At 45.5% G+C, this 25,196-nt stretch overlaps 1 protein-coding gene across 2 annotated transcripts in view; it reads left to right on the top strand.

Moving 5' to 3' along the window:
* LOC124034188 (fibrosin-1-like protein) overlaps nucleotides 1–25,196 on the top strand; it is a 437,533-nt gene that overhangs the window by 152,264 nt on the left and 260,073 nt on the right. For both annotated transcript variants that reach the window (XM_046347042.1, XM_046347043.1), the window contains exons 3-4: nucleotides 5,246–5,347; nucleotides 12,007–12,042. In XM_046347042.1, coding sequence (XP_046202998.1) covers nucleotides 5,246–5,347; nucleotides 12,007–12,042 — 138 coding nt within the window. The remainder of the gene's footprint in view (nucleotides 1–5,245; nucleotides 5,348–12,006; nucleotides 12,043–25,196) is intronic.

Below are 25,196 nucleotides of genomic sequence, written 5' to 3'. Positions count from 1 at the left end.
TGTGAGACATGGGTTTGACCCTGGACACATGAAATGTGGGATGTATACGAAAGGTACGGGGCAACAGAAGATAAACAGCAGAGGGGCTAATGATCTTGGAGATGGGGAACGGGCCAATAAACCGGTGTGAGCGTTTGCAGGATTCCACCTGGAGGGGCTGATCTCGTTTGGATAGCCATACCTTCTGCCCGAGACGATACCGGGGAGCCGGGGTCCAATGGTGATCCGCTTTTCGTAGATACCTGGAGGTGATCTTGAGGAGGGCCGACCAGGCTCTCCTCCAGGTATGACGGCAGCGGTGGACAAACATCTGGGCAGAAGGTATACTGACCTGCTCTTCCTGCTCAGGAAGAGCACAACAGCTGCTGGCTCCAGGTGGTGAGGTTGGTCGGAGACCTGCCAGTGCAGGGTGGTCTCGAGGTCCTGGTTTGCTCACTCCGACTGGATGTTAGACTTGGGTGGAACCCGGAGGATAGCCTGGCCGACGACCCAATGAGGGTGCAGAATGCCTTCCAGAACCAGGACAAGAACTGAGAGCTACGGTCGGAGACCATGTCCACGGGCAGTCCATGGATCCGGAAGACATGCTGCACCATGACCTGAGCATCTCATTGGCAGAGGGTAACTTGGGGAGAGGAATGAAGTAGGCGGCCTTGGAAAAGCAATCCACCATGGTAAGGATGGCGGTGTTGCCATCAGACAGGGGAGACCTGTGACAAAGTCCAGGGAGATGTGAGACCAGGGGCGATGAGGGACGGGCAGAGGTTGGAGGAAGCCAGCCGGAACTTGTCGAGAGGTCAGCCACCAAAAGTGTTGTCGCACGAAGGCCAAGGTCCGCCAGGAGCCTGGGTGGCAGGCAAGCCAGGAAGAATGAGCCTACTCCAGGACCCACGGAGCGGACAGCGTCAGGCACGAACATCCGGTTACCTAGGCCCCCCTAGAGTGCGGCTGGGACCACTGTGCCTTCCGGATCTGTTTCCCAATACCCCGACTGAGTGCCATTGCCAGGCATGAAGTGGGAAAGATGGTCTCTGGCTCCGGGGTAGTAGCCGTGGGGTTATAGTGGCGAGACAGGGCATCCGGCCTGACTTTCTTGGAACCCGGCCGGTAGGGGAGGGCAAATTGAACCGGGTAAACAGCAGGGCCCTTCTCGCCTGCCTGGAGTTGAGGCGCTTGGCGGTGTGGAGATACTCCAGGTTTTTTGTGGTTGGTCCACACAATGAACGGATGTTTGGCCCCTTTGAACCAGTGCCTCCATTACTACAATGCCATCTTAACCGCGAGAAGCTCCCGAATCCCCACATCGTAATTCCTCTCCGTGGCAGTGAGGTGGGGAGAAGAAGGCGCAGGGATGCAACTTAAGGTCCAGGGTAGAACATTGGGACAGAACAGCCCGAACTCCGACATCCGAAGAGTTGGCCCTACCATGAACTGACGGGAAGGGTCCAGGTGAACAAGGATTGGAGCGGTGGTGAACCGGTGTTTAAGCTACTGGAATGCCCGGTCCGCGGCCATGGACCACATGAACGGAACCTTAGTAGAGGTGAGGGCATACAGGGGGATACCAGGGTGCTATAACCCCAGATAAAGCAACGATAAAAGTTGGCGAACCTCAGGAAGCATTGCAGCTGCACCCTGGATGTAGGCTTAGGCCAATCGACCACTGCTTTCACCTTCTCTGGGTCCATCTTGATGCTCCCAGCAGAGATTATGTTGCCCAGAAAGCGAATTGTGGAGCGATGGAACTCGTACTTTTCTGCCTTAACGAACAACTGGTTCTCCAGAAGGTGCTGGAGAACCTGCCGGACACGGAGCACGTGTCCGGGAGAAAAGATGAGGATGTCATCAATGTAGACGAAGACGAACCAGTTCAGCATGTCAGAGATAACATAATTTACCAAAGCCTGGAACACGGCAGGGGCGTTGGTGAGGCCAAAGGGCATGACCAGATATTTGTAGTGGCTACTGGCCGTGTTGAAAGCGGTCTTCCACTCGTCCCCCTCTTGTATCCGCACTAGGTGGTATGCGTTACGTAGAACCAGCTTGGAGAACACAGTGGCCCCCTTGAGCGGCTCGGAGGACGAGGAAATGAGTGGTAGTGGATAGCTGTTATTTACAGTGATGTCATTGAGTCAATGCACGGGCGGAGGTTCTTGTCCTTCTTCTCTACGAAGAAGAACCCTGTGTAGTCCTCCATGGACTTGGTTTCAGCTTCAGAATGATATGAAAAGGGGTGCGAGTAAGGGAAAAGTAAGCAGAAAAGTTCCCCATATTGCCCACCAGAGTATTCACTCCTACCGGTGAGCCTGGTATTTTACAGGGCACGAGGACACAAAATGACCAAAAGTCCCACAATACAGACCGCTCCTTGTGCTGATCCGGTGATGCCGTTCCGCTGGCGACAGCCCAGCCCTGCCTAGTTGCATGGGCTCGTGACTCTCGAAAAAGGTTGGGAAATCTCGGGTGGTCTCGGCCAAGGGCCCGCCGGGGACTTCTGGGATGACTCGGAGGCGAGGTGGAATCCCTGGATGAGCGAGTGAAATAGAATTTACTCTCCATCCGTCGTTCCCACAGTCGCCCATCAATGTGGATGGTCAAAGCGATAAGGGTGTCAAAATCTGTGGGTAACTCCCGAGCCGCAAGCTCGTCCTTAACCTCCTCCGAGACGCTGTGCAGTAACATGTCGAACAGTGCTTCCGGGTCCATGCGCTCACAGCTGCCATCGTGCGGAAATCAACCGCAGTGCGGGCATCTTGCCGGAGCTGGATTAGCTTCCAGCAGCTTCTCTCCCGTAGAACAGGGCATCAAAATCCTTCCTCACCTCTCCCACGAACTCCTCCAGGCTCGCGCATATGGCCGGCTGCTGTTCCCATACGGCGGTAGCCCAGGTGAGAGCCCTTCCAGACATTAGCGTGATGAGGCAGGCTATTTTGGAGCAATCCAAGGGGAAGGAGGAGGGCTGAAACTCGGAAATTAGGGCACACTGAGCTAGAAATGCCCGACAGGTGCTTGGCTCTCCATTACAGCGTTTTGGAGGAGGTAACCGGTGCTCCCGGGAAGGTGGAGTGGCCGGTGGGGTGGTGCTGCTAACTGCTGAGTTGCTGAGGGGTGGTGGGGTTACCACTGTGGCAGGCTGCCTTCCAGATGAGCCGCGGAATTGCTCCAGCGGCTTGTCCAACACCCGGTCATGGTGCTCAGCCAACGTTTGGACCCACTCCATCAGCCCACAAAGCAATTCCTCGTGCCTACCAATGGATGTTTCTTGGGAGAAGATGACATTGTGCAGCTGGTCCGGGTTTGCTGGGTCAGTCATGGCCAGTTCGTACTATCGAGTGTGAAGGTAAGACCAAGATGCAGACCACGTCGAATAAACAATAGTTTAATATTCCAACAGGGGCAGGCAATAGATAGGTCAAGGTAGGCAGGGGTCTGTAAACCAGAGGTGGGGTAACGGTACTGGGCGGCAGGCAGGCTCAGGGTTAAGGCAGAGGTCGGTAATCCAGAGGGGGGCAAAGGTACAAGTCGGCAGGCAGGCTCAGGTTCCGGGGCAGGCAGAGTGGTCAGGCAGGTGGGCCCGGAGTCTGGCAACAGACAAACAGAGAATACAGGAATAAATACACAGGGAATAATGGACGACACCCGGAGGGGGGTGGAGACAATCACAAAGACAGGTGAAACAGATGTGTGAATAGTTGTGATGGAGTTTGGGTCGTGTTGTATCGAGGAGTTGCTGTGTAGCTGGACTTCTTTGGCTGGAGTCGTACTTATGATTTTTTTATAACATTTTTTATTTTACCTTTATTTAAAACCTGTTAGGGATGACACAGAATGTAATCCCAGTGCAGGAACATCAATCAGCGGAAATTTCAGAGCGCCACCTATAGTTTTCGATAAAACTCAAACTTTCATTAAAACACACATGCAAGATACTGAATTAAAGCTACACTCGTTGTGAATCTAGCCACCAAGTCAGATTTGTAAAATGCTTTTCGGCGAAAGCATGAGAAGCTATTATCTGATAGCATGCACCCCCCAAAATACCAGAAGTCACCTAAACAACAGATTTTGCGGTAGCCGGCGCTACACAAAACGCAGAAATAAAATATAAAACATTCATTACCTTTGACAAGCTTCTCTGTTGGCACTCCTATATGTCCCATAAACATCACAATTGGGTCTTTTTCCCGATTAAATCTGTCATTGTATACCCAAAATGTCATTTCATGAAGACCGGTCTGATCCAGGAAAATTCCACTTTACAAGACGCAACGTCACTTTTTAAAATGACAAAAGTTGCCTATAAACTTTTACAAATCACTTCAAACTACTTTTCTAAACCAACTTTAGGTGTTAATAAACGTTAATAATCTATCAAATTGATCACGGGGCGATCTGTATTCGATAGCAGCATGTCTTGAAATCAACCTCCATGTTTTCACTTTCATAACATCCTGCGGTGAGCCCCAAGAAAGGAAGTGCCTATACGTCATCTAACCAAGGATAAAGCAGCCAAAAAATGCCAGTACTGGCGACATCGTGTGGAAGTTGTAGGCATTGTAATGGAATCCTCGTTTTTTGTCTGTCGCCTTAGACAATACATTGACTGGCGGATGAATATTTTTTTTGTGTTTTTGGAGAACAGTTTTCCCTGGGATTTATACTCCTAAACACGTTCTGTTATAGCCACAGACACGATTTAACCAGTTTTAGAGACTTCAGAGTGTTTTCTATACACACATACTTATCATATGCATATACTATATTCCTGGCATGAGTAGCAGGACGTTAAAATGTTGTGCGATTTTTTACAAAAATCTGCAAAAATTAGCATCATCCCTAACTTAACTAGGCAAGTCAGTTAAGAATAAAATTCTTATTTACAATTACGACCTACCTAGGCCAAACCTGGACGATGCTGGGCCAATTGTGCGCCACCCTATGGGACTCCCTATCACGGCCGGATGTGATACATCTTGGATTCAAACCAGGGACTGTAGTGACACCTCTTGCACTGAGATGTAGTGCCTTAGACAGCTATGCCACTCGGGAGCCCGAAGAGATACTTTGTCTCTGATCTAGAAAACTTATTTGTAACACTTTATGATTACCCTCTTCATAATGCATTGCGAGCACATGTATAATGCGTTATGATCTTTGCATAATGCATTATAATGTACAACATATTTTTTCTATAATTTTATACTGTATAATAATGTATGCTTCTTCCTCTGTTTCTCTCCTCTAGATCAAGGCCCTGCAGGTACGCCCAGTGAAGCTGGATGAGGTTGGGGCCATGCAAGAGTTCAACAGACCCAACAGGAGCATCTCTAAAGAGCACCTCAGTGAGGTGAGAGAGACCCTCTAGTCCTACCCCCCAGACCATCAGGCCCCAATACCTCCCAACTACCACACCTCCAGAATCCCAGACCATATCTACCTACCTTGTTGCAACACGGTTAACTAGGGCCATTACTCTCCCAGGCCCTTCAGAGCTCGTAGCATGAGACCAGGCCAGCGGCAGACTGTCCAGGGCTGAAGGGCCCTGAGGAGGATGAGAGAGAGGGGGCAGAGAGGCAGCAGTGAGAGGGCAGCTGGTGCAGTAGCTCATACTGGCCCAGACTCACACCTCATAAATCCCCATGCATTAGAAAACTTGCCTGGTCAACAGCGACAAGCAGGAAACGATTATCTAAGACACACAGACACACAGCCATCACACTACGTGTTCTTCTCAACTTGCACCCTATTCTCTATATAGTGCACTACTTTTGACCAGGGACCATGGGGCCCATTGGGAATAGGGTATAATTTGGCATGCTGCCTAGATGCCCCTGCATTACTAAAAGCCTGCTATGGTTATGTAGATGTGACCTAACACCGTTCAGCCAGGTGGTAGCTGACCCTCGCCGAGTTAAAAGGTTAAAGGTCTTTCCAATTACTGCCGAGCCTGCGTCCATATGCTAGCACATTTACAAGGTGAGTGGCTTGCGTAGTAAATGGAGGCAGCTAGGAGGTCGGTTGGTGCTAGGGATGAAATAATGCAATTTAGATACAGAGGAAGTAATGAGAATTTATGCAAAATCCCCAAGCGGCTCATTTTAAATGAATGTAGAATATGCTTCCTAACTAATGCCTGTCAACCGGGCCTCCCAAACCTCACTAAATTCAATCAGACAGTTAATTTAGCTGCACAGAACGGGGGGAGCATGGAGGGAGAGGGGGGGTTTGCTGCTTCTACAGCTGAAGAAGTGATCGAGGAAAAATGATGGAGAGAAAAGATTTTAATGAACTTATTAAATGCGTTGTTCAAGCTATTCAGAATTCCAAAAGAAAATCTAGAGATGTGGAGAGAGGGAGAGAAAAATAAACACTCACCACCAACATTTTATTTTCCCTTCCCTTCGACCTCCTTTTCTAAGCCTCCTCTCTCTCTTTCTCTCTGCCTCTCTTGTCTCCCCCCTGCCATTCCTCATGAATTTGTGTAAAGGGCTGTTTTTAAATAAAAAAGTCAGGAGAAAGAGCCGGGTTTGACAGATAAAAGGATGCTGGCGGATGACAGTTCTGACAGGGAAATGCGGCAGTGAAAAGGGTGTTGGGGATACGGGAGGGTAAGGGGGAGAACTGTTTAAAATGGCATGCTGTAATCGCTGACGGTGTTAGATATGGCATCTCTCTAATCTCCTGCCAAATAGATGGTGCAAAGACACTGATCGCTGTAGCCATGCCATTCATCCCTATCCATCTCTCTGAAATATAGCTAGGCTCTCTTGAGAGAGAGAGAGAGGGTGATGGCCACTACTGGAGAGGAAGGACTTCCTATTTCTAATAACACTATTTTCCTTTTTCAACTCTGCCACTGCATTGCACATTTTCATTAAATACATAACGCACATGTAATATCCACATCAAAGTGGTTCCAGGCAGTAAGCGCTCTTAACTAAATATGTACTGTACTGTACCCACGATTCATGAGTCAAATGGATTTTGTGTTGTTGGACTGCCAAAAGGAAACAGAGACAAACGAGAAGCTTGCTGCCTCCTCTCCGTACTGAGAACAGTCATGCATCAATTTAGGAAGCAGCAATAGAGACGTGCGTGGAGATGTTGTTTATTCATCTCCACGGTAGCTAGGGTCTTGTATCTGTTTACGTTGACTAGGTAATTCTACCCTTGGCTCAGCTGGGCCTAGGCAGAAAGCTGCCGTACAGGCAGGGATTAGGGAAATGTAGAGGGAGATTTTCTCTGCATCTGTGTTAGTGTGGGGAGGGAGTTGGAGGGGGGAGAGGGGAGATGGGAGAAGGGGGAAGAGAACACTACTGCTGGGGTCTCACCCATCCACACAACCACCCACACTCTTAGAAAAAAGGTGCTATCTAGAACCTTAAAGGGTTCTTCGGCTGTCCCAATAAGAGAACCCTGTTAAAGAAACCTTTCCGGTTGCAGGTAGAACCATTTGCTTCCAGTTAGAACCTTTTTGGGTTCCATGTAAAATCCTTTCTAAAGAGGTTCTACATGGAACCTTAAATGGTTCTATCTGGAACCAAAAATGGGTCTACCTGGAACCAAAAAGGGTTCTCCTATGGGGACAGCTGAAGAACCCTTTTGGAACCCTTTTTCCTAAGAGTGCAGTTCTTCTGGAGAGCTGTGATTCCTGCTGCTGGTTGCATGCTGGTTGCTGGCCCCGTCTTTTTTTAATACACTTCACACTCCGCCAAACCATGATTGGCCCCTTTAAGTTCTCGCACCTCAAAAACCAATAGTCTGTCCCGTAGGAAAACCAACCGCCCTGCATGTCACCGTGGCTTTGAGGGTCCGGGGGAGGGGGCGTGGAAATGGGGAGAGGATTAGGGGGCGGATTTAGCAACATTTCTGTTCTCCGGGGCTGTTTAGTTAACCCTAAAACACCGCCAGTGTGCTCCACACCCCCACACCCCTATGCCTCTCCCCTATCCCCCCCTTCCTCGCTGCTGCATCTCTGGGGCAGGTTCTTAAATCCTTTTGAAGTCTTAAGCGCTGCAGAAATCCATTGAGAGCCATGTATAATGGCTTTTAAGAGAGAGTGTTTAGCTATATCCCGACCCCATGGCTTATGAACCGCTACCTGCTTTAATGGATTTTTTCCCCTCTTCCCTTCACCCGGACTAAATCCAATGGATTGTCCCTCATTATCATTTAAATAAGACTCTCTTTCTACTCCAAACGCTCCAACTTGAATAAAACCTGCATAGTAAGGCTAATTCCAAATGGCTTTGGCCTACCACTACTGCACTGAGTCACACACACATACACACACACTCATGCACACACACACACACACGCACGCACACACACACCACATATGTTGTTCACTTTATCCCCTTTGTGTCCACATACAAGGCCGGCTCTGCCCTTCTGCCCTCCACCTCTAGCCCTCCCTCCCTCTCTCTCTGGCAGTGGAGACAGACGGGGTGAATAGAGAGGGAATAGTCTTTTGATTCCCGCAGAGCTGACTTTCCGGTTCGCCATAGGACACCTCCCTAATCGTCACAGTGGGGTTGAGTCTGTGAATCAGAGGGAGCAGAGGCACTGATGACGGCTAAAGCACAGAAGCAGGTGTGGGAAGGAGGGATGGAGGGAGAGAGAGATGGATGGAGGGATTGGAGGTACTATGGGAAAAATTGGTCTAGCAGAAAAGTCCCCTCCTGAGACTGGAGGAGAAATTGCCAATCGAAACTGAGAAGTAAAAGGGGGGGAAGTGGAAGGTGTGGAAGGAGAGGGAGATTGGTATTCTGAGTGAGAGAGAAGAGAGAGACCGAGAGAGAGAAAGAGAGACAGAGAGACAGAAAGAGAGAGACAGAGACAGGGAAGATAAAGAGAGGGAGAGAGACAGAGACAGGGAAAGAGATAGAGAGCATCTTTCTTCAGTCTGTCTGGCCCCTCACTCTGAGTTGAACCAGGATGACTCTGTCAGGGGCCTCGTCTATCAACAGAAGCAAGCACTGTCAGCATATACATGCCAGTTTTATTATGCAATGTCAGTGTATTTGACATTATAAGGCCACAAGTTACATTCATTATTGGATTTGCCCACACATGCATTCAAAACTCAACTTTGACCCTAAACTACACCCCAATACATATACAAATCAATGAAAGATGGGTTTTGAAGAGTAATGCAATGAAATGGTATACAGTGTTTAGGCAACACCAATGACTTGATCACTCCAAAAACACATATTTCAAAGTGTTTTAACGGCATTTGTGGGGGGTGTTGTCAATCTTAAGCATTGATATTCAGTCGTAATCATTCCTACCACTGTATTTTCCTTTGAAGTACGACAGGAAATCCCGGACTACAAAAACAAAAACAGCCACGTCACGGATACCAACGTCACGCTTCCAGACAAACTAAACACCTACTTTGCCCGCTTTGAGGATAATACAGTTCTGCCGTCGCGGCTCGTTAACAAAGACTGAGGTCCACCCCTGTCTTTCTCAGTGGCTGACGTGAGTAAAACATTTAAACATGTTAACCCTCGCAAAGCTGCCGGCCCAGACAGCATCCCTAGCCGCGTCCTCAGAGCATACGCAGACCAGCTGGCTGGTGTGTTTACGGACATATTTAATAGCTCCCTATCCCAGTCTGTTGTCCCCATATGCTTTGACATGGCTACCATTGTTCCTTTACCCAAGAAGGCAAAGATAACTGAACTATATGACTACCGCCCCATAGCACTCACTTCTGTCATCATGAAGTGCTTTGAGAGACTAGTCAAGGATCATATCACCTCCACCTTACCGGCCACCCTAGACCCACTTCAGTTTGCATATACCGCCTCAACAGGTCCACAGATGACGCAATCGCCCATCGCACTGCACACTGCCCTATCCCATCTGGACAAAAAGAGTACCTATGTAAGAATGATGTTCATTGACTACAGCTCAGCATTCAACACCATAGTGCCCTCCAAGCTCATCATCAAGCTAGAGGACCTGGGTCTCAACCCCTCCCTCTGCAACTGGGTCCTGGACTATCTGACGGGCAGCCCCCAGGTGGTGAAGGTTTGTAAACTTCATCACCACTTCGCTGACCCTCAACACTGGGGCCGCATCAGGGTGTTTGCTCAGCCCTCTCCTGTACTCCCTGCTCACCCACGACTGTATGGCAATGCACGCTTCCAACTCAATCATCAAGTTTGCAGACGACACAACAGTAGTGGGCTTGATCACCAACAATGACGAGACGGCCTACAGGGAGGAGGTGAGGGCACTCGGCGTGTGGTGTCAGGAAAGCAACCTCTTACTCAATGTCAAAAAAACAAAGGAGATGTCGTGTACTTCAGAAAACAGCAGAGAAAGCACCTCCCAATCCACATCGAAGGGTCAGCAATAGAGAAGATGGAAAGTTTTAAGTTCCTGGGCGTACACATCACAGACAAACTGAAATGGTCCACCCACACAGACAGTGTGGTGAAGAAGGTGCAACAGCGCCTCTTCAACCTCAGGAGGCTGAAGAAATGTGGCTTGTCACCCAAAACCCTTTACAGATGCACAATCGAGAGCAACATGTCAGGCTGTATCACCGCCTGGTACGGCAAATGCTCCGCCCTCAACCGCAAGGCTCTCCAAAGGGTGGTGTGGTCCACACAACACATCACTGGGGAAAACTACCTGCCCTCCATGACACCTACAGCACCTGATGTCACAGGAAGGCCAAAAAGATCAAGGACAACAACGACCCGAGCCACTGCCTGTTCATCCCGCGATCATCCAGAGAGATTGAGAAAGAGCTTCTATCTCAAGGCCATCAGACTGCTAAAAGGCAATCACTAACTCAGAGGCTGCTGCCTACATTGAGGCCGGACTGGACACTTTAATAAATGGATCACAAGTCACTTTAAACAACACCACTTTAAATAATGACACTTTAACAATGTCTACATATCTTACATTACTCATATCACATGTAAATACTGTATTTTATACCATCTACTGCACCTTGCCTATGCCGCTCGGCCATCGCTCATCCATATAAATATATGTACATATTGTCATTCACCCCTTTAGATTTGGGTGTATTAGGTAGTTGTTGGGGAATTGTTAGATTACTTGTTAGATTTGTATGTATTAGTTAGTTGTTGGGGAATTGTTAGATTACTTGTTAGATTTGTGTGTATTAGGTAGTTGTTGGGGAATTGTTAGATTACTTGTTAGATTTGTGTGTATTAGTTAGTTGTTGGGGAATTGTTAGATTACTTGTTAGATTTGTGTGTATTAGTTAGTTGTTGGGGAATTGTTAGATTACTTGTTAGATTTGTGTGTATTAGTTAGTTGTTGGGGAATTGTTAGATTACTTGTTAGATGTGTGTATTAGTTAGTTGTTGGGGAATTGTTAGATTACTTGTTAGATTTGTGTGTATTAGTTAGTTGTTGGGGAATTGTTAGATTACTTGTTAGATGTGTGTGTATTAGTTAGTTGTTGGGGAATTGTTAGATTACTTGTTAGATTTGTGTGTATTAGGTAGTTGTTGGGAATTGTTAGATTACTTGTTAGATTTGTGTGTATTAGGTAGTTGTTGGGGAATTGTTAGATTACTTGTTAGATTTGTGTGTATTAGTTAGTTGTTGGGAATTGTTAGATTATTTGTTAGATATTACTGCACTGTTGGAACTACCAGCACAAGCATTTCGCTACGCTCGCATTAACATCTGCTAACCATGTGGATGTGACCAATACAATTTGATTTGATTTGATACCCTTGACTCCAGTGGCGTCATTTCTTTTGCACTGCAGTAAGCAGTTGTTTTGAGCAAAATACCCTTTTCGTCTCCCTCTCCCTATAGTCAAGGCCATCCAAAATGAATGGCAGTGACGTTTTTGCTAGCTAGTGCAGGTCGGGCGCAGGCGGGGAGGGAGAAGGTTAACGTGAATATTGATATTAAAGCGTAGCGGCTTCATCATGTCTGTGTCAGCGGCTGGCTCACGGTCCCTAAAGGTCAACCCTGTTCTCCTCTCTCTCTCTACAGAGCTCCACTCACTCGCTGTCAGGCCGGGGCTACTCGGTAAGTGACATTTTCATGCTTCATGGCTTTACGGCAGGATTACAATCTCAAACGGCTCTCTTTATTGCCCCGCCGCTCGACACTTTAATTATGTTAAATAGAGTAATGGAGAAATCATGATATTAGGGACATTACTCCTGGATGACTGACTGATTAAATTGTAGGAAGGAAAGGAAGAGATGCATCCCGAATGGCACCCTATTTCCTATGTAGTGCGCTTTTTTTTGACCAGGATCCTCTGGTCAAACGTAGTGCACTATTTATGGAATAGGATACCATTTGAGACGCAGCCAAGGTGTCCTGCTCTACCTTGGGTAAATGTGGCTGTTTTATTGACATCCATCACATCAGGCCGTGCAGGAAGGCAGCCATTCAGTAGTTCTGCGGTTTAAGTGTTGGAGGAGATGTCTTCCTGCCAACTACAAGCCATTTGATTCAGTTGTCAGACAATATGCTTAAAAGCCTTTAAAAAAGTGAGTGACTGCATTGTTACATACCCCCTCCCCACACAATACATTTAATATCATATGCGCCCTTATTCTTTCAGAATACCCATAGCATAGCTGTTCTAATGTAGCCCTATCTTATGAATAGGGGAAATATAACTGCTTTCACATTCAACTCTATACTTTCATTACCTTTGAATTGAAAATGTATTATGCGTTCTTGTGTAAAGTGATAAATCTTGTCAGCCCAGTCCTTTTATACAGCACACTGTCTCACTTTGTGTCACTAGGAGACTATTTTTACCACTTGAAAGCATATTTTGCAGACTACACAAGTCAACAGGATGTGTTTCTTTTAAAACCTTATGAACCTGTTCACTTATCATTATTTCCAGGAAGCTGATGAGTATTGTTTCAATTATGAGGTTCAGAGTTGATAGAGGCAGTCTTGAGTCTTGTTGTTGTCCTTGCTGTCCTCTACATGAAGGGACAATTTATGGAGAGACATTTTTAGCTCCCATTACACCACTAGACCTGCCTGCGAGTGACATATGGCAATTCCTATCGTAGCTTCGGTGTGCTCAAAACAAACAAACAAACAACATCTATAAATGGGTTTGTCACTGCTCAATCAGGGGAAGAGTATCTGCTGAGGTAGTGCTTAAAGAGCCGAACAAAGCTTAAGTTAAAAGGCAGTGATCTGTGTGGGGTTTTATGGTGCTTCTGCGTGGAAATGGAACATGTTCCTTTCCTATTCCCTCACGGCTGCATACAAACAAGACCTCCCGGAAGCTGCTGCGGCCCTTTGGCTCGAGCTGTCAGTTTAAGTCTGGTGGAGGCAAGGAAGGATGGAGGAGGGCCCCTCTTCATCTGTTCTTTATGGAGAGAGGGGGGGGGGGGGGGAGAGAATATTATTAAGAGTAGGAGTAGGATCGAGAAAGGTTGAGAGAGGAGTAGGAAGTAAAGGGGAGAAAAGTAAGAAAAAGAACTAAGAAAGTGCACAGGAAGTCTGACATTGTCAAGCGCCTGCCCTGCCTCCCTATCTGATGGTGTGTGCTGCGCTGCAGTGTGGTGGAGCCCTTTGGGCTGCTTGTGGGCAGACTGACAGAGGGTTTGGCACAGGCTTCTGGGGCCATGCAGGAGCCCTTATCAGCAGGTGCTCCGGGCTCTGTGGTAGGGCCTGTCTGAGAGAGAGAGACAGGGAGGGAGAGATGAAGGCAGCCGCTGTGGGAGGAAGGAGGGAGGTGGTGGAGGGTTGGAGGGCAGGCAGGCAGGCATACAGAGAGGAGGCACAGATAGCTGGGTTATCTGATGGTCAGCCCTGGGCTCTTATCACCATCTCCTGGCCTCGGGGGGGTTGTTATCTGTCACAAGGCACTAAGAGGTAAAATCCCAATCTCTCTTGACTGTTTGTTTTCCGCTTCTATAGGAGATAACACCTCCACTATTTCCCTACCATATGTCTTTGCCGCGGCCTGCCTGGCTGCTATATCTAATACTGCCTGCCAGGCTGCTATATCTAATGCTGCCTGCCAGGCTGCTATATCTAATGCTGCCTGCCAGGCTGCTATATCTAATACTGCCTGCCAGGCTGCTATATCTAATACTGCCTGCCAGGCTGCTATATCTAATACTGCCTGCCAGGCTGCTATATCTAATACTGCCTGCCAGGCTGCTATATCTAATGCTGCCTGCCAGGCTGCTATATCTAATACTGCCTGCCAGGCTGCTATATCTAATACTGCCTGCCAGGCTGCTATATCTAATACTGCCTGCCAGGCTGCTATATCTAATACTGCCTGCCAGGCTGCTATATCTAATACTGCCTGCCAGGCTGCTATATCTAATGCTGCCTGCCAGGCTGCTATATCTAATGCTGCCTGCCAGGCTGCTATATCTAATACTGCCTGCCAGGCTGCTATATCTAATACTGCCTGCCAGGCTGCTATATCTAATGCTGCCTGCCAGGCTGCTATATCTAATACTGCCTGCCAGGCTGCTATATCTAATACTGCCTGCCAGGCTGCTATATCTAATACTGCCTGCCAGGCTGCTATATCTAATGCTGCCTGCCAGGCTGCTATATCTAATGCTGCCTGCCAGGCTGCTATATATAATGCTGCCTGCCAGGCTGCTATATCTAATGCTGCCTGCCAGGCTGCTATATCTAATACTGCCTGCCAGACTGCTATATCTAATGCTGCCTGCCAGGCTGCTATATCTAATACTGCCTGCCAGGCTGCTATATCTAATACTGCCTGCCAGGCTGCTATATCTAATACTGCCTGCCAGGCTGCTATATCTAATGCTGCCTGCCAGGCTGCTATATCTAATACTGCCTGCCAGGCTGCTATATCTAATACTGCCTGCCAGGCTGCTATATCTAATACTGCCTGCCAGGCTGCTATATCTAATGCTGCCTGCCAGGCTGCTATATCTAACGCTGCCTGCCAGGCTGCTATATCTAATACTGCCTGCCAGGCTGCTATATCTAATACTGCCTGCCAGGCTGCTATATCTAATGCTGCCTGCCAGGCTGCTATATCTAATACTGCCTGCCAGGCTGCTATATCTAATACTGCCTGCCAGGCTGCTATATCTAATACTGCCTGCCAGGCTGCTATATCTAATACTGCCTGCCAGGCTGCTATATCTAATACTGCCTGCCAGGCTGCTATATCTAATGCTGCCTGCCAGGCTGCTATATCTAATGCTGCCTGCCAGGCTGCTATATCTAATACTGCCTGCCAGGCTGCTATATCTAATACTGCCTGCCAGGCTGCTATATCTAATGCTGCCTGCCAGGCTGCTATATCTAATACTGCCTGCCAGGCTGCTATATCTAATACTGCCTGCCAGGCTGCTATATCTAATACTGCCTGCCAGGCTGCTATATCTAATGCTGCCTGCCAGGCTGCTATATCTAATACTGCCTGCCAGGCTGCTATATCTAATACTGCCTGCCAGGCTGCTATATCTGAGAGGCACATTTGAGACGTAAAAGAAGACATGGTTCAGATTTAGACTCAGATTTAGAAATTGGAGCTTTTGGAGGACTGAGGCTGTAGCAAATTGTAATGGTTGTTAAAGAATATAATGTTGGAACAGACTTTTTATATGTACATGTTGGCATGTATTATTGGCTAACACTCAAACACTCCTTGCAGCCAAGATTATAATAAATTGTTCCAAGTACATTTTTGCGGTACTAATTCCAAAAAGAGTCAACGTAAAAATGTATCCACAGGGAAAAGCACATGCAGGATATCAAAGTTATATCCTTAGTATTTTCATTTATTTAGAGCCAACACTTAAGCACCCAACTTTGATATCCTGCCTGTGCTTTTCAATCTTTTTATTGGGTAACACCCCTGGATCAATCTATACATGCGTGGGTGTAGACTAGAACGTGCAATATGGTAAGTTCCCCATTTTCCATTGGACTGGCATACACAAGCTGTACACGTAGATTTTCTGAGATTTTTTGTTTGTTGATGACTGTACCCACCCCCACCGTCCATATCCATCACTCCTTACACTAATCTGTTGAAAACTTGACTGTTGACAACAGTCGATATGCAGCACAGCCACAGAGCACCGTAATCAGTCTGAGGTAAAATGTGGAATAGTTTATCAGGTCCTGCTTCCCTCTCCTCTCCTCTGGCTTCATTATAGTGCCACCCATGTTGGGAAGACAATATCTGGCCCATTGTTCGCTACCTGCTTGTTTTTACAGGGGAGAAGAGAAGAAGATGGGCCCTGGCCTAGGTTTGTCTGGTGATTTATCTTTCTCTCTGGGGCTCTCGATAAAAACCTCCAGTCCTCTTCTGTGCCTCGCTTGGCGAGATAGGCTTTAAGAGACGGGGGAAAATGTCAAAATATCTTGGTGCGTCTATCTGCTCTTCCAATCTTCTCTGCAGGCTTGAAACGGAGCCGAGGAGGGAGACAGTTCACGGGGAAAAAACTAGCTCCTTTTCCTTTTCTCCAGATAAAGCGATTGAGCTTCCCCCAGCCTAGCCCACTGAACCACTGAAGGCCCTGTTTTTTTTCTCTTCACATTGAGAGTAGATAGACTGTGCTCTGAGGTGTGGCTGGAGTTCTGGTAGGTTTTGCGGTTTATGGTCTATCAGTTGCATTTACACTTTTCTTGTTGGAGGTTACAACCTTAGCTAGTCTGTCTAGATTGAGCTGGAGTGCTTGCAGCTTTCAGACACCCGTTTCATATTACCCTGCTCTGGCTTATTTAAGCGTATTTTACACTAGTTGAGTCTACACTCAAACACAGCATTCGCAAAGTCATCTGCGCATTTCTTAAACAGCTTCATTTAATTGATTTGGCATTCATGACCTACGCTTTGTTCCAAATAAATGTCCTTGTCTCACTGATGAGGTAAAAAATACAATAAAGTTCTTTGTCAAATACAAGGATTATGTCACTTAATTATAATCGGCACTATTAAAAAGCTTCACGCTTTATTTAACAAAATGACACAGATTAAATAAACCGATTGTTATAAAAGCCAAGGAGGGAAATCGAGGGAAAGGATCATGTACATCATATTTCATGTGATTTTACTATAAAACAATCAATAAAATAATATCTTGCTCAGTGAACATAACGTCACACATTAACCACCGATACAGTACATAACCCAATGAGCTGTCTTATAGAGAAAGGCCCTTTCCTTTCACCTACAATAAAACTCTCTCTCTCCTTTTTCTCCCTCTTCAAAATAGATTTGTCTCACCTTTAAATTCCCACCTCCCAGACCCCTGACTGTTCGGCCGTAGTTTCCATCATCTTGCAGGTGTCTAGCTACATACCAGGGGCCCCTGCCCATGGTGAAAATTAGTCAAAGAAACGAATAGCACAGCAGGACAGGGTTGGAGCCCTGACATTGTCCACCCCTCTGGTGGAGCGGTATCTGTCAGGGGCGCTTCATGAGGGTTGTCTGGGTTGAAAACCCTATTTGTTTATCCCTGTGTGTGGGCCAGCTTCAGAGCAGGGGCCTGCTGCTCCCCTCTCTCCGGGGAGCCCGGCTGTTGCCGCTAGCAACAGATAAAAATGGCTGTTAACCACAGCAGGGCCCACAACACATCAATCATGTGCTCCAGATAAAGGCTTTAGGCTTCTGGAGGCCCGCAACTCTGAATGGCGGGGACTGACAATCCCCTTTCCAGTGACTGCACAGCCCCTATGGTGGTGGAATGGAGGAGTGGAGGGGGGCTCCCAATCATTCAGTGAGAGGAAACTTAATTTTCACTCGTGGACAGCTTCAGCTCCGTTTTGTCCTAATGGAGATGCCATTTAAAATCCGCCAACACAAAAGGTACTCTGAGAGAGGTCATTTGAATAAAAAGGCGACATGGTGAATTAGTGTAGGCCTGGCCTCAGAAACCGTCGGCATAGTTCACTTGTTCTAAATGAACTCTTAATTGCTTTTGCCCACTTGCCTTTGCTCTTAAGGCTTTGCTTAAGAGTTGGGGAGTTCGGCATCGCTGCATACCTGCATATGCCTTTTAGAATGAAATTGAGATCAGTGATTGAAAAACAACTTAGAACTAGCTTAGAGGGCTGTGAAGTGATTTTGGCCCTGTGGTATTTTTCACTAGAGGTGATTTTAATGGTTCATTTCAGCCCTTTCGTTCTCAATCCAAGTAGAAATACAGTAATGGCATTGGTGGTCAGAGAATGTACAAGGCTCTAAGTAAATCGAATAGATTCTAAAAAAAAAGAATTTCAGTGTTCTCATCAACCGTGTGAGTTATTTGACATTGAAACACAGGCAGAAGCCGTAGGCATAATGCAAATAAGTGTTTGTTTTTCCAATACAGCCCCCACTCTCTCTTGGTCATCAGTCTTGATTTGTCATAGTCGATGCCCCCCGACTCACATTGGCCCCACTAAGAGAAAGGTCTGTCTGTAATGGACAGTAACTAAGTAACGATGCTGTCAGGATTTGTATATACCGCTGGCTCCACATGAACTTATATGGCCACTCTAGACAAATAAAGTGATAATTCCACTCTATCATATGTTACATACACCACAATCAAGGCCCAATTACATGCTACTTTCATTTATAAAAGCTCTGAACGCAGACTTGAATGCTTTAATGAGCGCTGTAATGAACGTTTGGCAATTCTCCTAGATGTTACTGTGGCTTTTATGGCCCATTATAACATACAATTTGCATCAGCAAATTACAATGCTCGATATCATTATCCAACCGTAGACCTGATCATAAATTAAACCTCCAATTACAAACCTCTATCTGCCTGGGGAGTGATTCTTTGGCTGCATTCTCACCGGGGGGAGAGATGAAGGAGAGAGAAAGAGAGAGTGGGAGAGAATAGCCTCCAATGTGTTGTGAATAACTTACTTCATCAGTCAGAGGCATTCGTTCTCATAATCGGCCCTGGCTCTTTCTCTCTGCCTCCTCTCCTCCCAGCTCAAAGCTCAGAGGCCACATTAAAGCTCATTTGTGCCCAAGCGTTGGCCATCTTGGTCGAGAGGTTGTGATGCAAACTCTTCAAACCCCCCCCCCCCCCCCCCCCAAAAAAATCATAATTGGCTATAGGTGGGTGATGACGTGGCATGTGGCAGCGTGATAGGCACAGCTTGTCCGACGAATTAATCATCAAATGTAGGACTAGCTGATAAACTGCGAAACAAACATCCTAGAAAACCTTGAACTATTTATTGATCAGCATTCCGATATGCTTGAAAAAGAATCTGAAAAATCTAAGCGAACAAGAGAAGACCTCTCCGCCGGTCTCTGTGAGCAAAACTGAAGGGAAGCCGCCGTCTAAATTTCCAAACGCAACATTGGAGAAGGATTTGTTTTATAACTATGTCTCTAGAAGATAAAGCATTGCTTACACGCATGTGCGAGCAGTTAAAAAAATATGCATGTATTGCCTGAGCTACTGGGGGAGGAGGAGGCATTAAAAACTAAAAACAGGAATGAATTACAGTAATAAAATGATGGAAGAAATACGAGCTGAAAATAAGATGTTGAAAGGAGAGTTGAGAGGTTATGGTATGAGAATAAAACAGTGAAAGCAGAATTTCTTGATCAAAAGTATAGAAGTATGAAGAATAATATTGTCATTATGGGAATAAAGGAGGATGAAAACGACAACTGTCAGTCAGTGGATGAAAAAGTCTTGATTTTCATGAAACATAATCTCTAGATGGCGAACGAACAGGCGGATGCAATTGATTTTCAATGGGCTCACCGTTTTGGTGGCAGAGGAGAGGGAAGGACCCGTCCGATAGTAGCTAGGCTAACTCACTACAAAATGAAGATTGCCTTACTACATCAGGGTAGGGAACTGAAGAACACCCCGTTCTCTATTAATGAACAATTTCCCCATGAAATAGTGGAGAGACGACGTGCCCTGTTCCCCACCTTCAAAAGGCTCAGAGATTCTCAAGATGCGCTAGTCTGATGAAATCAAGATTGAACTCTTTGGTCTGAATGCCAAGCATCACGTCTGGAGGAAACCTGGCACCATCCCTACAATGAAGCATGGTGGTGGCAGCATAATGCTGTGGAGATGTTTTTCAGTGGCAGGGACTGGGAGAGATTGCGGCAAATATTAACAGAATAAAGTACAGAGAGATCCTTGATGAAAACCTGCTCCAGAGCGCTCAGGACCTCAGACTGGGATGAAGGTTCACCTTCCAACGGGACAACGACCCTAAGAACACAGCCAAGACAACGCAGGAGGGACTTCGGGACAAGTTTCTGAATGTCCTTGAGTGACCTAGCCAGAGCCCAGACTTGAACCCGATCTAACATCTCTGGAGAAACCTGTAAATAGCTGTGCAGCAACGCTCCCCATCCAACCTGACAGAGCTTGAGAGGTTCTACAGAGAAGAATGGGAGAAACTCCCAAATACAGGTTTGTCAAGCATACCCAAGAATAATCAATGCTGTAATCACTGCCAAAGATGCTTCAACTAAGTACTGAGTAAAGAGTCTGAATACTTATGTAAATGTAATATTTCCCCAATTAAAATTTTTTTTAAAATAGCAAAAATATATTTTTTTAAATGAAGACTGCAGTAAACATAGAAAATCCAAGGTTGTTTTTGAGTTTCAAATTATATGGCCTAATTTCTGGTGGATGTACAGCAAATCGGAAACAAATTTAATTTAAGATAAAACAAAATAAATATGAAGAGATCTAATGTAGGGCTAGGATAAAAACCTGTCTAGGTTCTTTACTGGAGTAGGCCTACACGATCCGATAATAATTGGTGTCATTATCTTTTTACATATAAAAAATAGATCTCAATCTTGAGAATGTATTGTTCTGATACACACCAGCAAATGGATTGGGTATTGTCAACAGGGTTGTTGTCTCTATTAGTGTGCGGCTGGCTGGTTAACACTGGGTTCAAATGATTAAAGTTCATTTTTTATTTTATCTTCCATTTCACCTTTATTTAACCAGGTAGGCTAGTTGAGAACAAGTTCTCATTTGCAACTGCGACCTGGCCGAGATAAAAACATAGCAATTCGACACATACAACAACACAGTTACACATGGAATAAACAAAACATAGTCAATAATACAGTAGAAAAAAAGAAAACACAAAGTCTATATACAGTGAGAGAGAGTAGAGCCAACATAATTACTGGCTTATGGAAGCACTTCTCTAAGCGAGAAGTATATTATATTTTTTACACAAGATATATACACTACCTTTTCATCTTTCGTTCGTAATGTCATGAGCCTATGTGTAATACAGCCGAGGTGAATTTTGTGTTGTGTGTGTGGGGGGGGGGGGGGGGGGGGTTACAGGTTTATTCACCCTAGATTGTCATACTGCATGTGCTTCGTTGCGATCTTGCCATGGCTGTGTCAGGGTAGACTGTAAGTTCAACTATCCCTTCATGGGTAGTGTGAAACCTTTCATGTGTCGTGTGAATCCATTCATGGGTAGTGTGATGCATAAGACACATGTTGACTGGCGGTCATGAGCAGCTGTTAAAATGTTCCTTTTTCTTTCTTCCTTTTGGCCGTAATTTGACAGGATATAATAAGGACTACATATGTCTCTCTGCCAATAGGCAGCGTGCATGTAATTGACATTAAGAACTGGTCTTGCAATATTATGTATGACCTTTTCTCTCTCTCCATTTTTTAAATACTTTTTCGAAAAATCTGATTCAATGAACTGAGCTGGCTGGGATGACATGCCTTTTCTAGGATTTTCTTAATATGTGCATGAATCTATAATATTGTGCTGTTATTTCTATTATTATTGTTATTTAATTTTTCTGTTTTCCATGTTATTTGGCTAGTTTTCTCTTAAGAAGCATCCCCATAGACATATGGGGCTTTGAATGTGTGAGTGAACTAGGTTATTGTGGGACTGCCCATATTTCCCTCTGGCCTACGGTTTGCTTAGGACGCAAAGGTGCGTCAGGAGTTAGGTAGGTGGTCTGATGAGCTTAAGGACAACAGACCTCCAAGATAGGGGGGAAGGTTTTAGTGTGTGGAATTGGAGAGGGCAATTGGAGGTTTACACATTTGCAGCTACAGTATGGTTAACAGTGCAAATAGTATGGTACAGCTCCAGAACCAGTCAAAAGTTTGGACACACCTACTCATTCTACTAAGTTTTCTTTATTTTGACTATTTACTACATTGTAGAATAATAGTGAAGATATCAAAACTATGAAAGAACACATATGGTCCTTCTGTAGCTCAGTTGGTAGAGCATGGCGCTTGTAATGCCAGGGTAGTGGGTTCGATTCCCGGGACCACCCATACGTAGAATGTATGCACACATGACTGTAAGTCGCTTTGGATAAAAGCGTCTGCTAAATGGCATATATTATTATTATTATGTAGTAACCAAAAAAGTGTTAAACAAATCAAAATATATTTTATATTTGAGATTCTTCAAAGAAGCCACCATTTGCCTTGATGACAGCTTTGAATCTGATCTCCATCAATTAGGACTGGACATTGATTCATCAAATCTAAAATGTTTGAACATTTTTGCTCAATCTTGCGTGCTTTCTCAAACAGCTGTAACTGTATATGCATTCATAAATCAGTCCTTTGTTGAGCTGGGCTCTGGGATGTAACAACCGTTGAGCATCTGAGCGTATGGTTGATTGTGGGGAAAAGGGGTTGTGTGTAAGTGTGTGTGTGTGTGTATCCCATGTATCTGTTGCAAGGGAGAGTTATGGACGACGATATAGGATGAATCACAATAATTGTTTGGCAAAATAATAATTGCTTGACAAAAATGTAATGTAATGCAATGGCAACCCTGGTAATAGGTAACAATCCTTTGCATGAACTGCCGACGTTATAACGCATATTGATTGTTAATGATGGAAATTATGATACGCAAGATTTTTGAATATATACAGTACCAGTCAAAAGTTTGGACACACCTATTCATTCCATGGTTTATCTTTATTTGTACTATTTTCTACATTGGCGCAATTCGACCATGAAGGCCTGATTCACACAGTCTCCACTGAACAGTTGATGTTGAGATGTGTCTGTTCCTTTAACTCTGTGATTCACTCATTTGGGCTGCAATCTGAGGTGCTTTTAACTCTAATGAACATATCTTCTGCACCAGACATAACTCTGGTTGATCCTTTCCTGTGGCGGTCCTCATGAGAGACAGTTTCATCATAGCGCTTGTTGGTTTTTGCGACTGCACTTGAAGAACCTTTCAAAGTTCTTGATATTTTCCGAATTGACTGACCATGTCTTAAAGTAATAATGGATTGCCATTTCTCTTTGCTTATTTGAGCTGTTCTTGCCATAATATGGACTTGGTATTTTACCAAATAGGGCTATCTTCTATATACCACCCCTACCTTGTCACAACACAACTGATTGGCTCAAACGCATTAAGAAGGAAAGAAATTCCACATAATTAACTTTTAAGAAGGCACACCTGTTAATTGAAATGCATTCCAGGTGACTACCTCATGAAGCTGGTTGAGAGAATGCCAAGAATGTGCAACGCTGTCATCAAGGCAAAGGGTGGCTACTCTGAAGAATCTGAAATATAAAATATATTTTGATTTGTTTAACACTTTTTTGGTTACTACATGATTCCATATGTGTTATTTCATAGTTTTGATGTCTTCACTCTTATTCTACACTGTAGAAAATAGTAAACATATATAAAAACCCTTGAATGAGTAAGTGTGTCCAAACTTTTGACTGGTACTGTATATACACCGTGTATATATCTGTCTCTCTCTCTCCATTTCACTCCCTCTCTGTCTCTCTCTCTCCCTCTATCTCCCTCTAGCCGTTAACCTGATTATTCACTGAAGGGAACATAATAAATAATTGGGATTTATTATGCCGCTGCAGCTTATTAATTCAGCGCCACGAATGTAATATTAGTCTGTGGTGTTTCAAGGTACAGATACACTGACAGACACATCACAGCAGCCTTATGTCATGTCCGTCCCCTCCAGGTATTCACTGGAAGCCATTTTAGATCTGGTAAAAATAATACATCTTTGTGATTTTGAGGCCCTCTTTCATGAGACAGCACAACTTACCTTGAATGTACATTGTTCCATCCTTCGTTCCCACATGTGAAGACATCTTACTGAGCCGCTGTGCCTAGCTATTGAAATCCTCTCTCCGCCTCATCTCTCTCCCGAGCTCCATAACGATTGTTTCGGGAAACAAACAGTAAAAATACCTGTGATGGCTTCTGTTCTCTGTAATCTGCGACCTGTGGCCAAATCTTACCGAGAGAGGAAGAACAAAAGGCGCTATGCAACAGATAGCTGCAGGCTTGGAGCAGAGCGGAGCTGAGAGCAGACCTCTCCTGTGAAATAAAAGGCCCGCGGGCCTCACCGAACCCCGAGAGCACCCACCACCGCGTTAACAAAGCCTGAAATTACGGAGAGCCTGGGGCTGGCACTGCTAAAATGTTTCTTTTATGGCCCTGGTGGATTCCAGCATTGGAATTTCAGGGGCGGAAAAATGAACGCTGCCTGCCTGCCTTTTGCAATCTCTGATTTTAATACAGCGTTTTTCTCATCTCTCTTCCTCACCTCGTTCCGTGCGACTTTCACACACTCCCTTAGCTAATTTTAAAACCCTGGCCTTTTAAGGGTGTTCGTGATGGTACATAATGAATAACTTTAAGGCCTAAAATCTTAACGCCTTTAGATGTAATTCAGGCTGTGACTTTTGTTGCCGTACCACACTTCAGTGGTTTGTGGCGAGGCCTTATTTAAGGTTACAAAATAAGCACACGATGATAGTACTACATTCCGTACACATTAACACCCCCTTGGAATTATGTGGCTTCTTTCCCCCCCCTCCAGATACTCATCAGTGCCAATAATTTCCCCTCACATAAATGTGTGGTTCGCAAAACCATACAAAAAGTTAGTAAATAGGTCATGTTCTGCCATTTGTCTTCGAATCACTTGACGAAACCACAATTTCTTCTATCTGAGCCCCGGAGCCTTACTTCTGGGACTCCCAGCGCCAACACACTCGCTCATTTGATTTTCTGTCATGTTTTTTCTTCTTTCCCTTACCCCATGTATGACAGTCGACGTAAAACAACCACCCACACCCCCTCTCTCCCTCCCTCCAGAATGTGTCTGGCGGCTCAGCAGGTAAAGTGACAGATTACAGGAGGAGCGGTATAATTATACTTCCAGCTGATCCTGCTCTGTT

Source organism: Oncorhynchus gorbuscha, linkage group LG04 (genome assembly GCF_021184085.1).
Source record: "Oncorhynchus gorbuscha isolate QuinsamMale2020 ecotype Even-year linkage group LG04, OgorEven_v1.0, whole genome shotgun sequence".
Classification (NCBI taxonomy): Eukaryota; Metazoa; Chordata; class Actinopteri; order Salmoniformes; family Salmonidae; genus Oncorhynchus; species Oncorhynchus gorbuscha.
The sequence above is the reverse complement of the archived record's forward strand: the minus strand, read 5'-3'. Positions and strand labels throughout refer to the sequence as shown.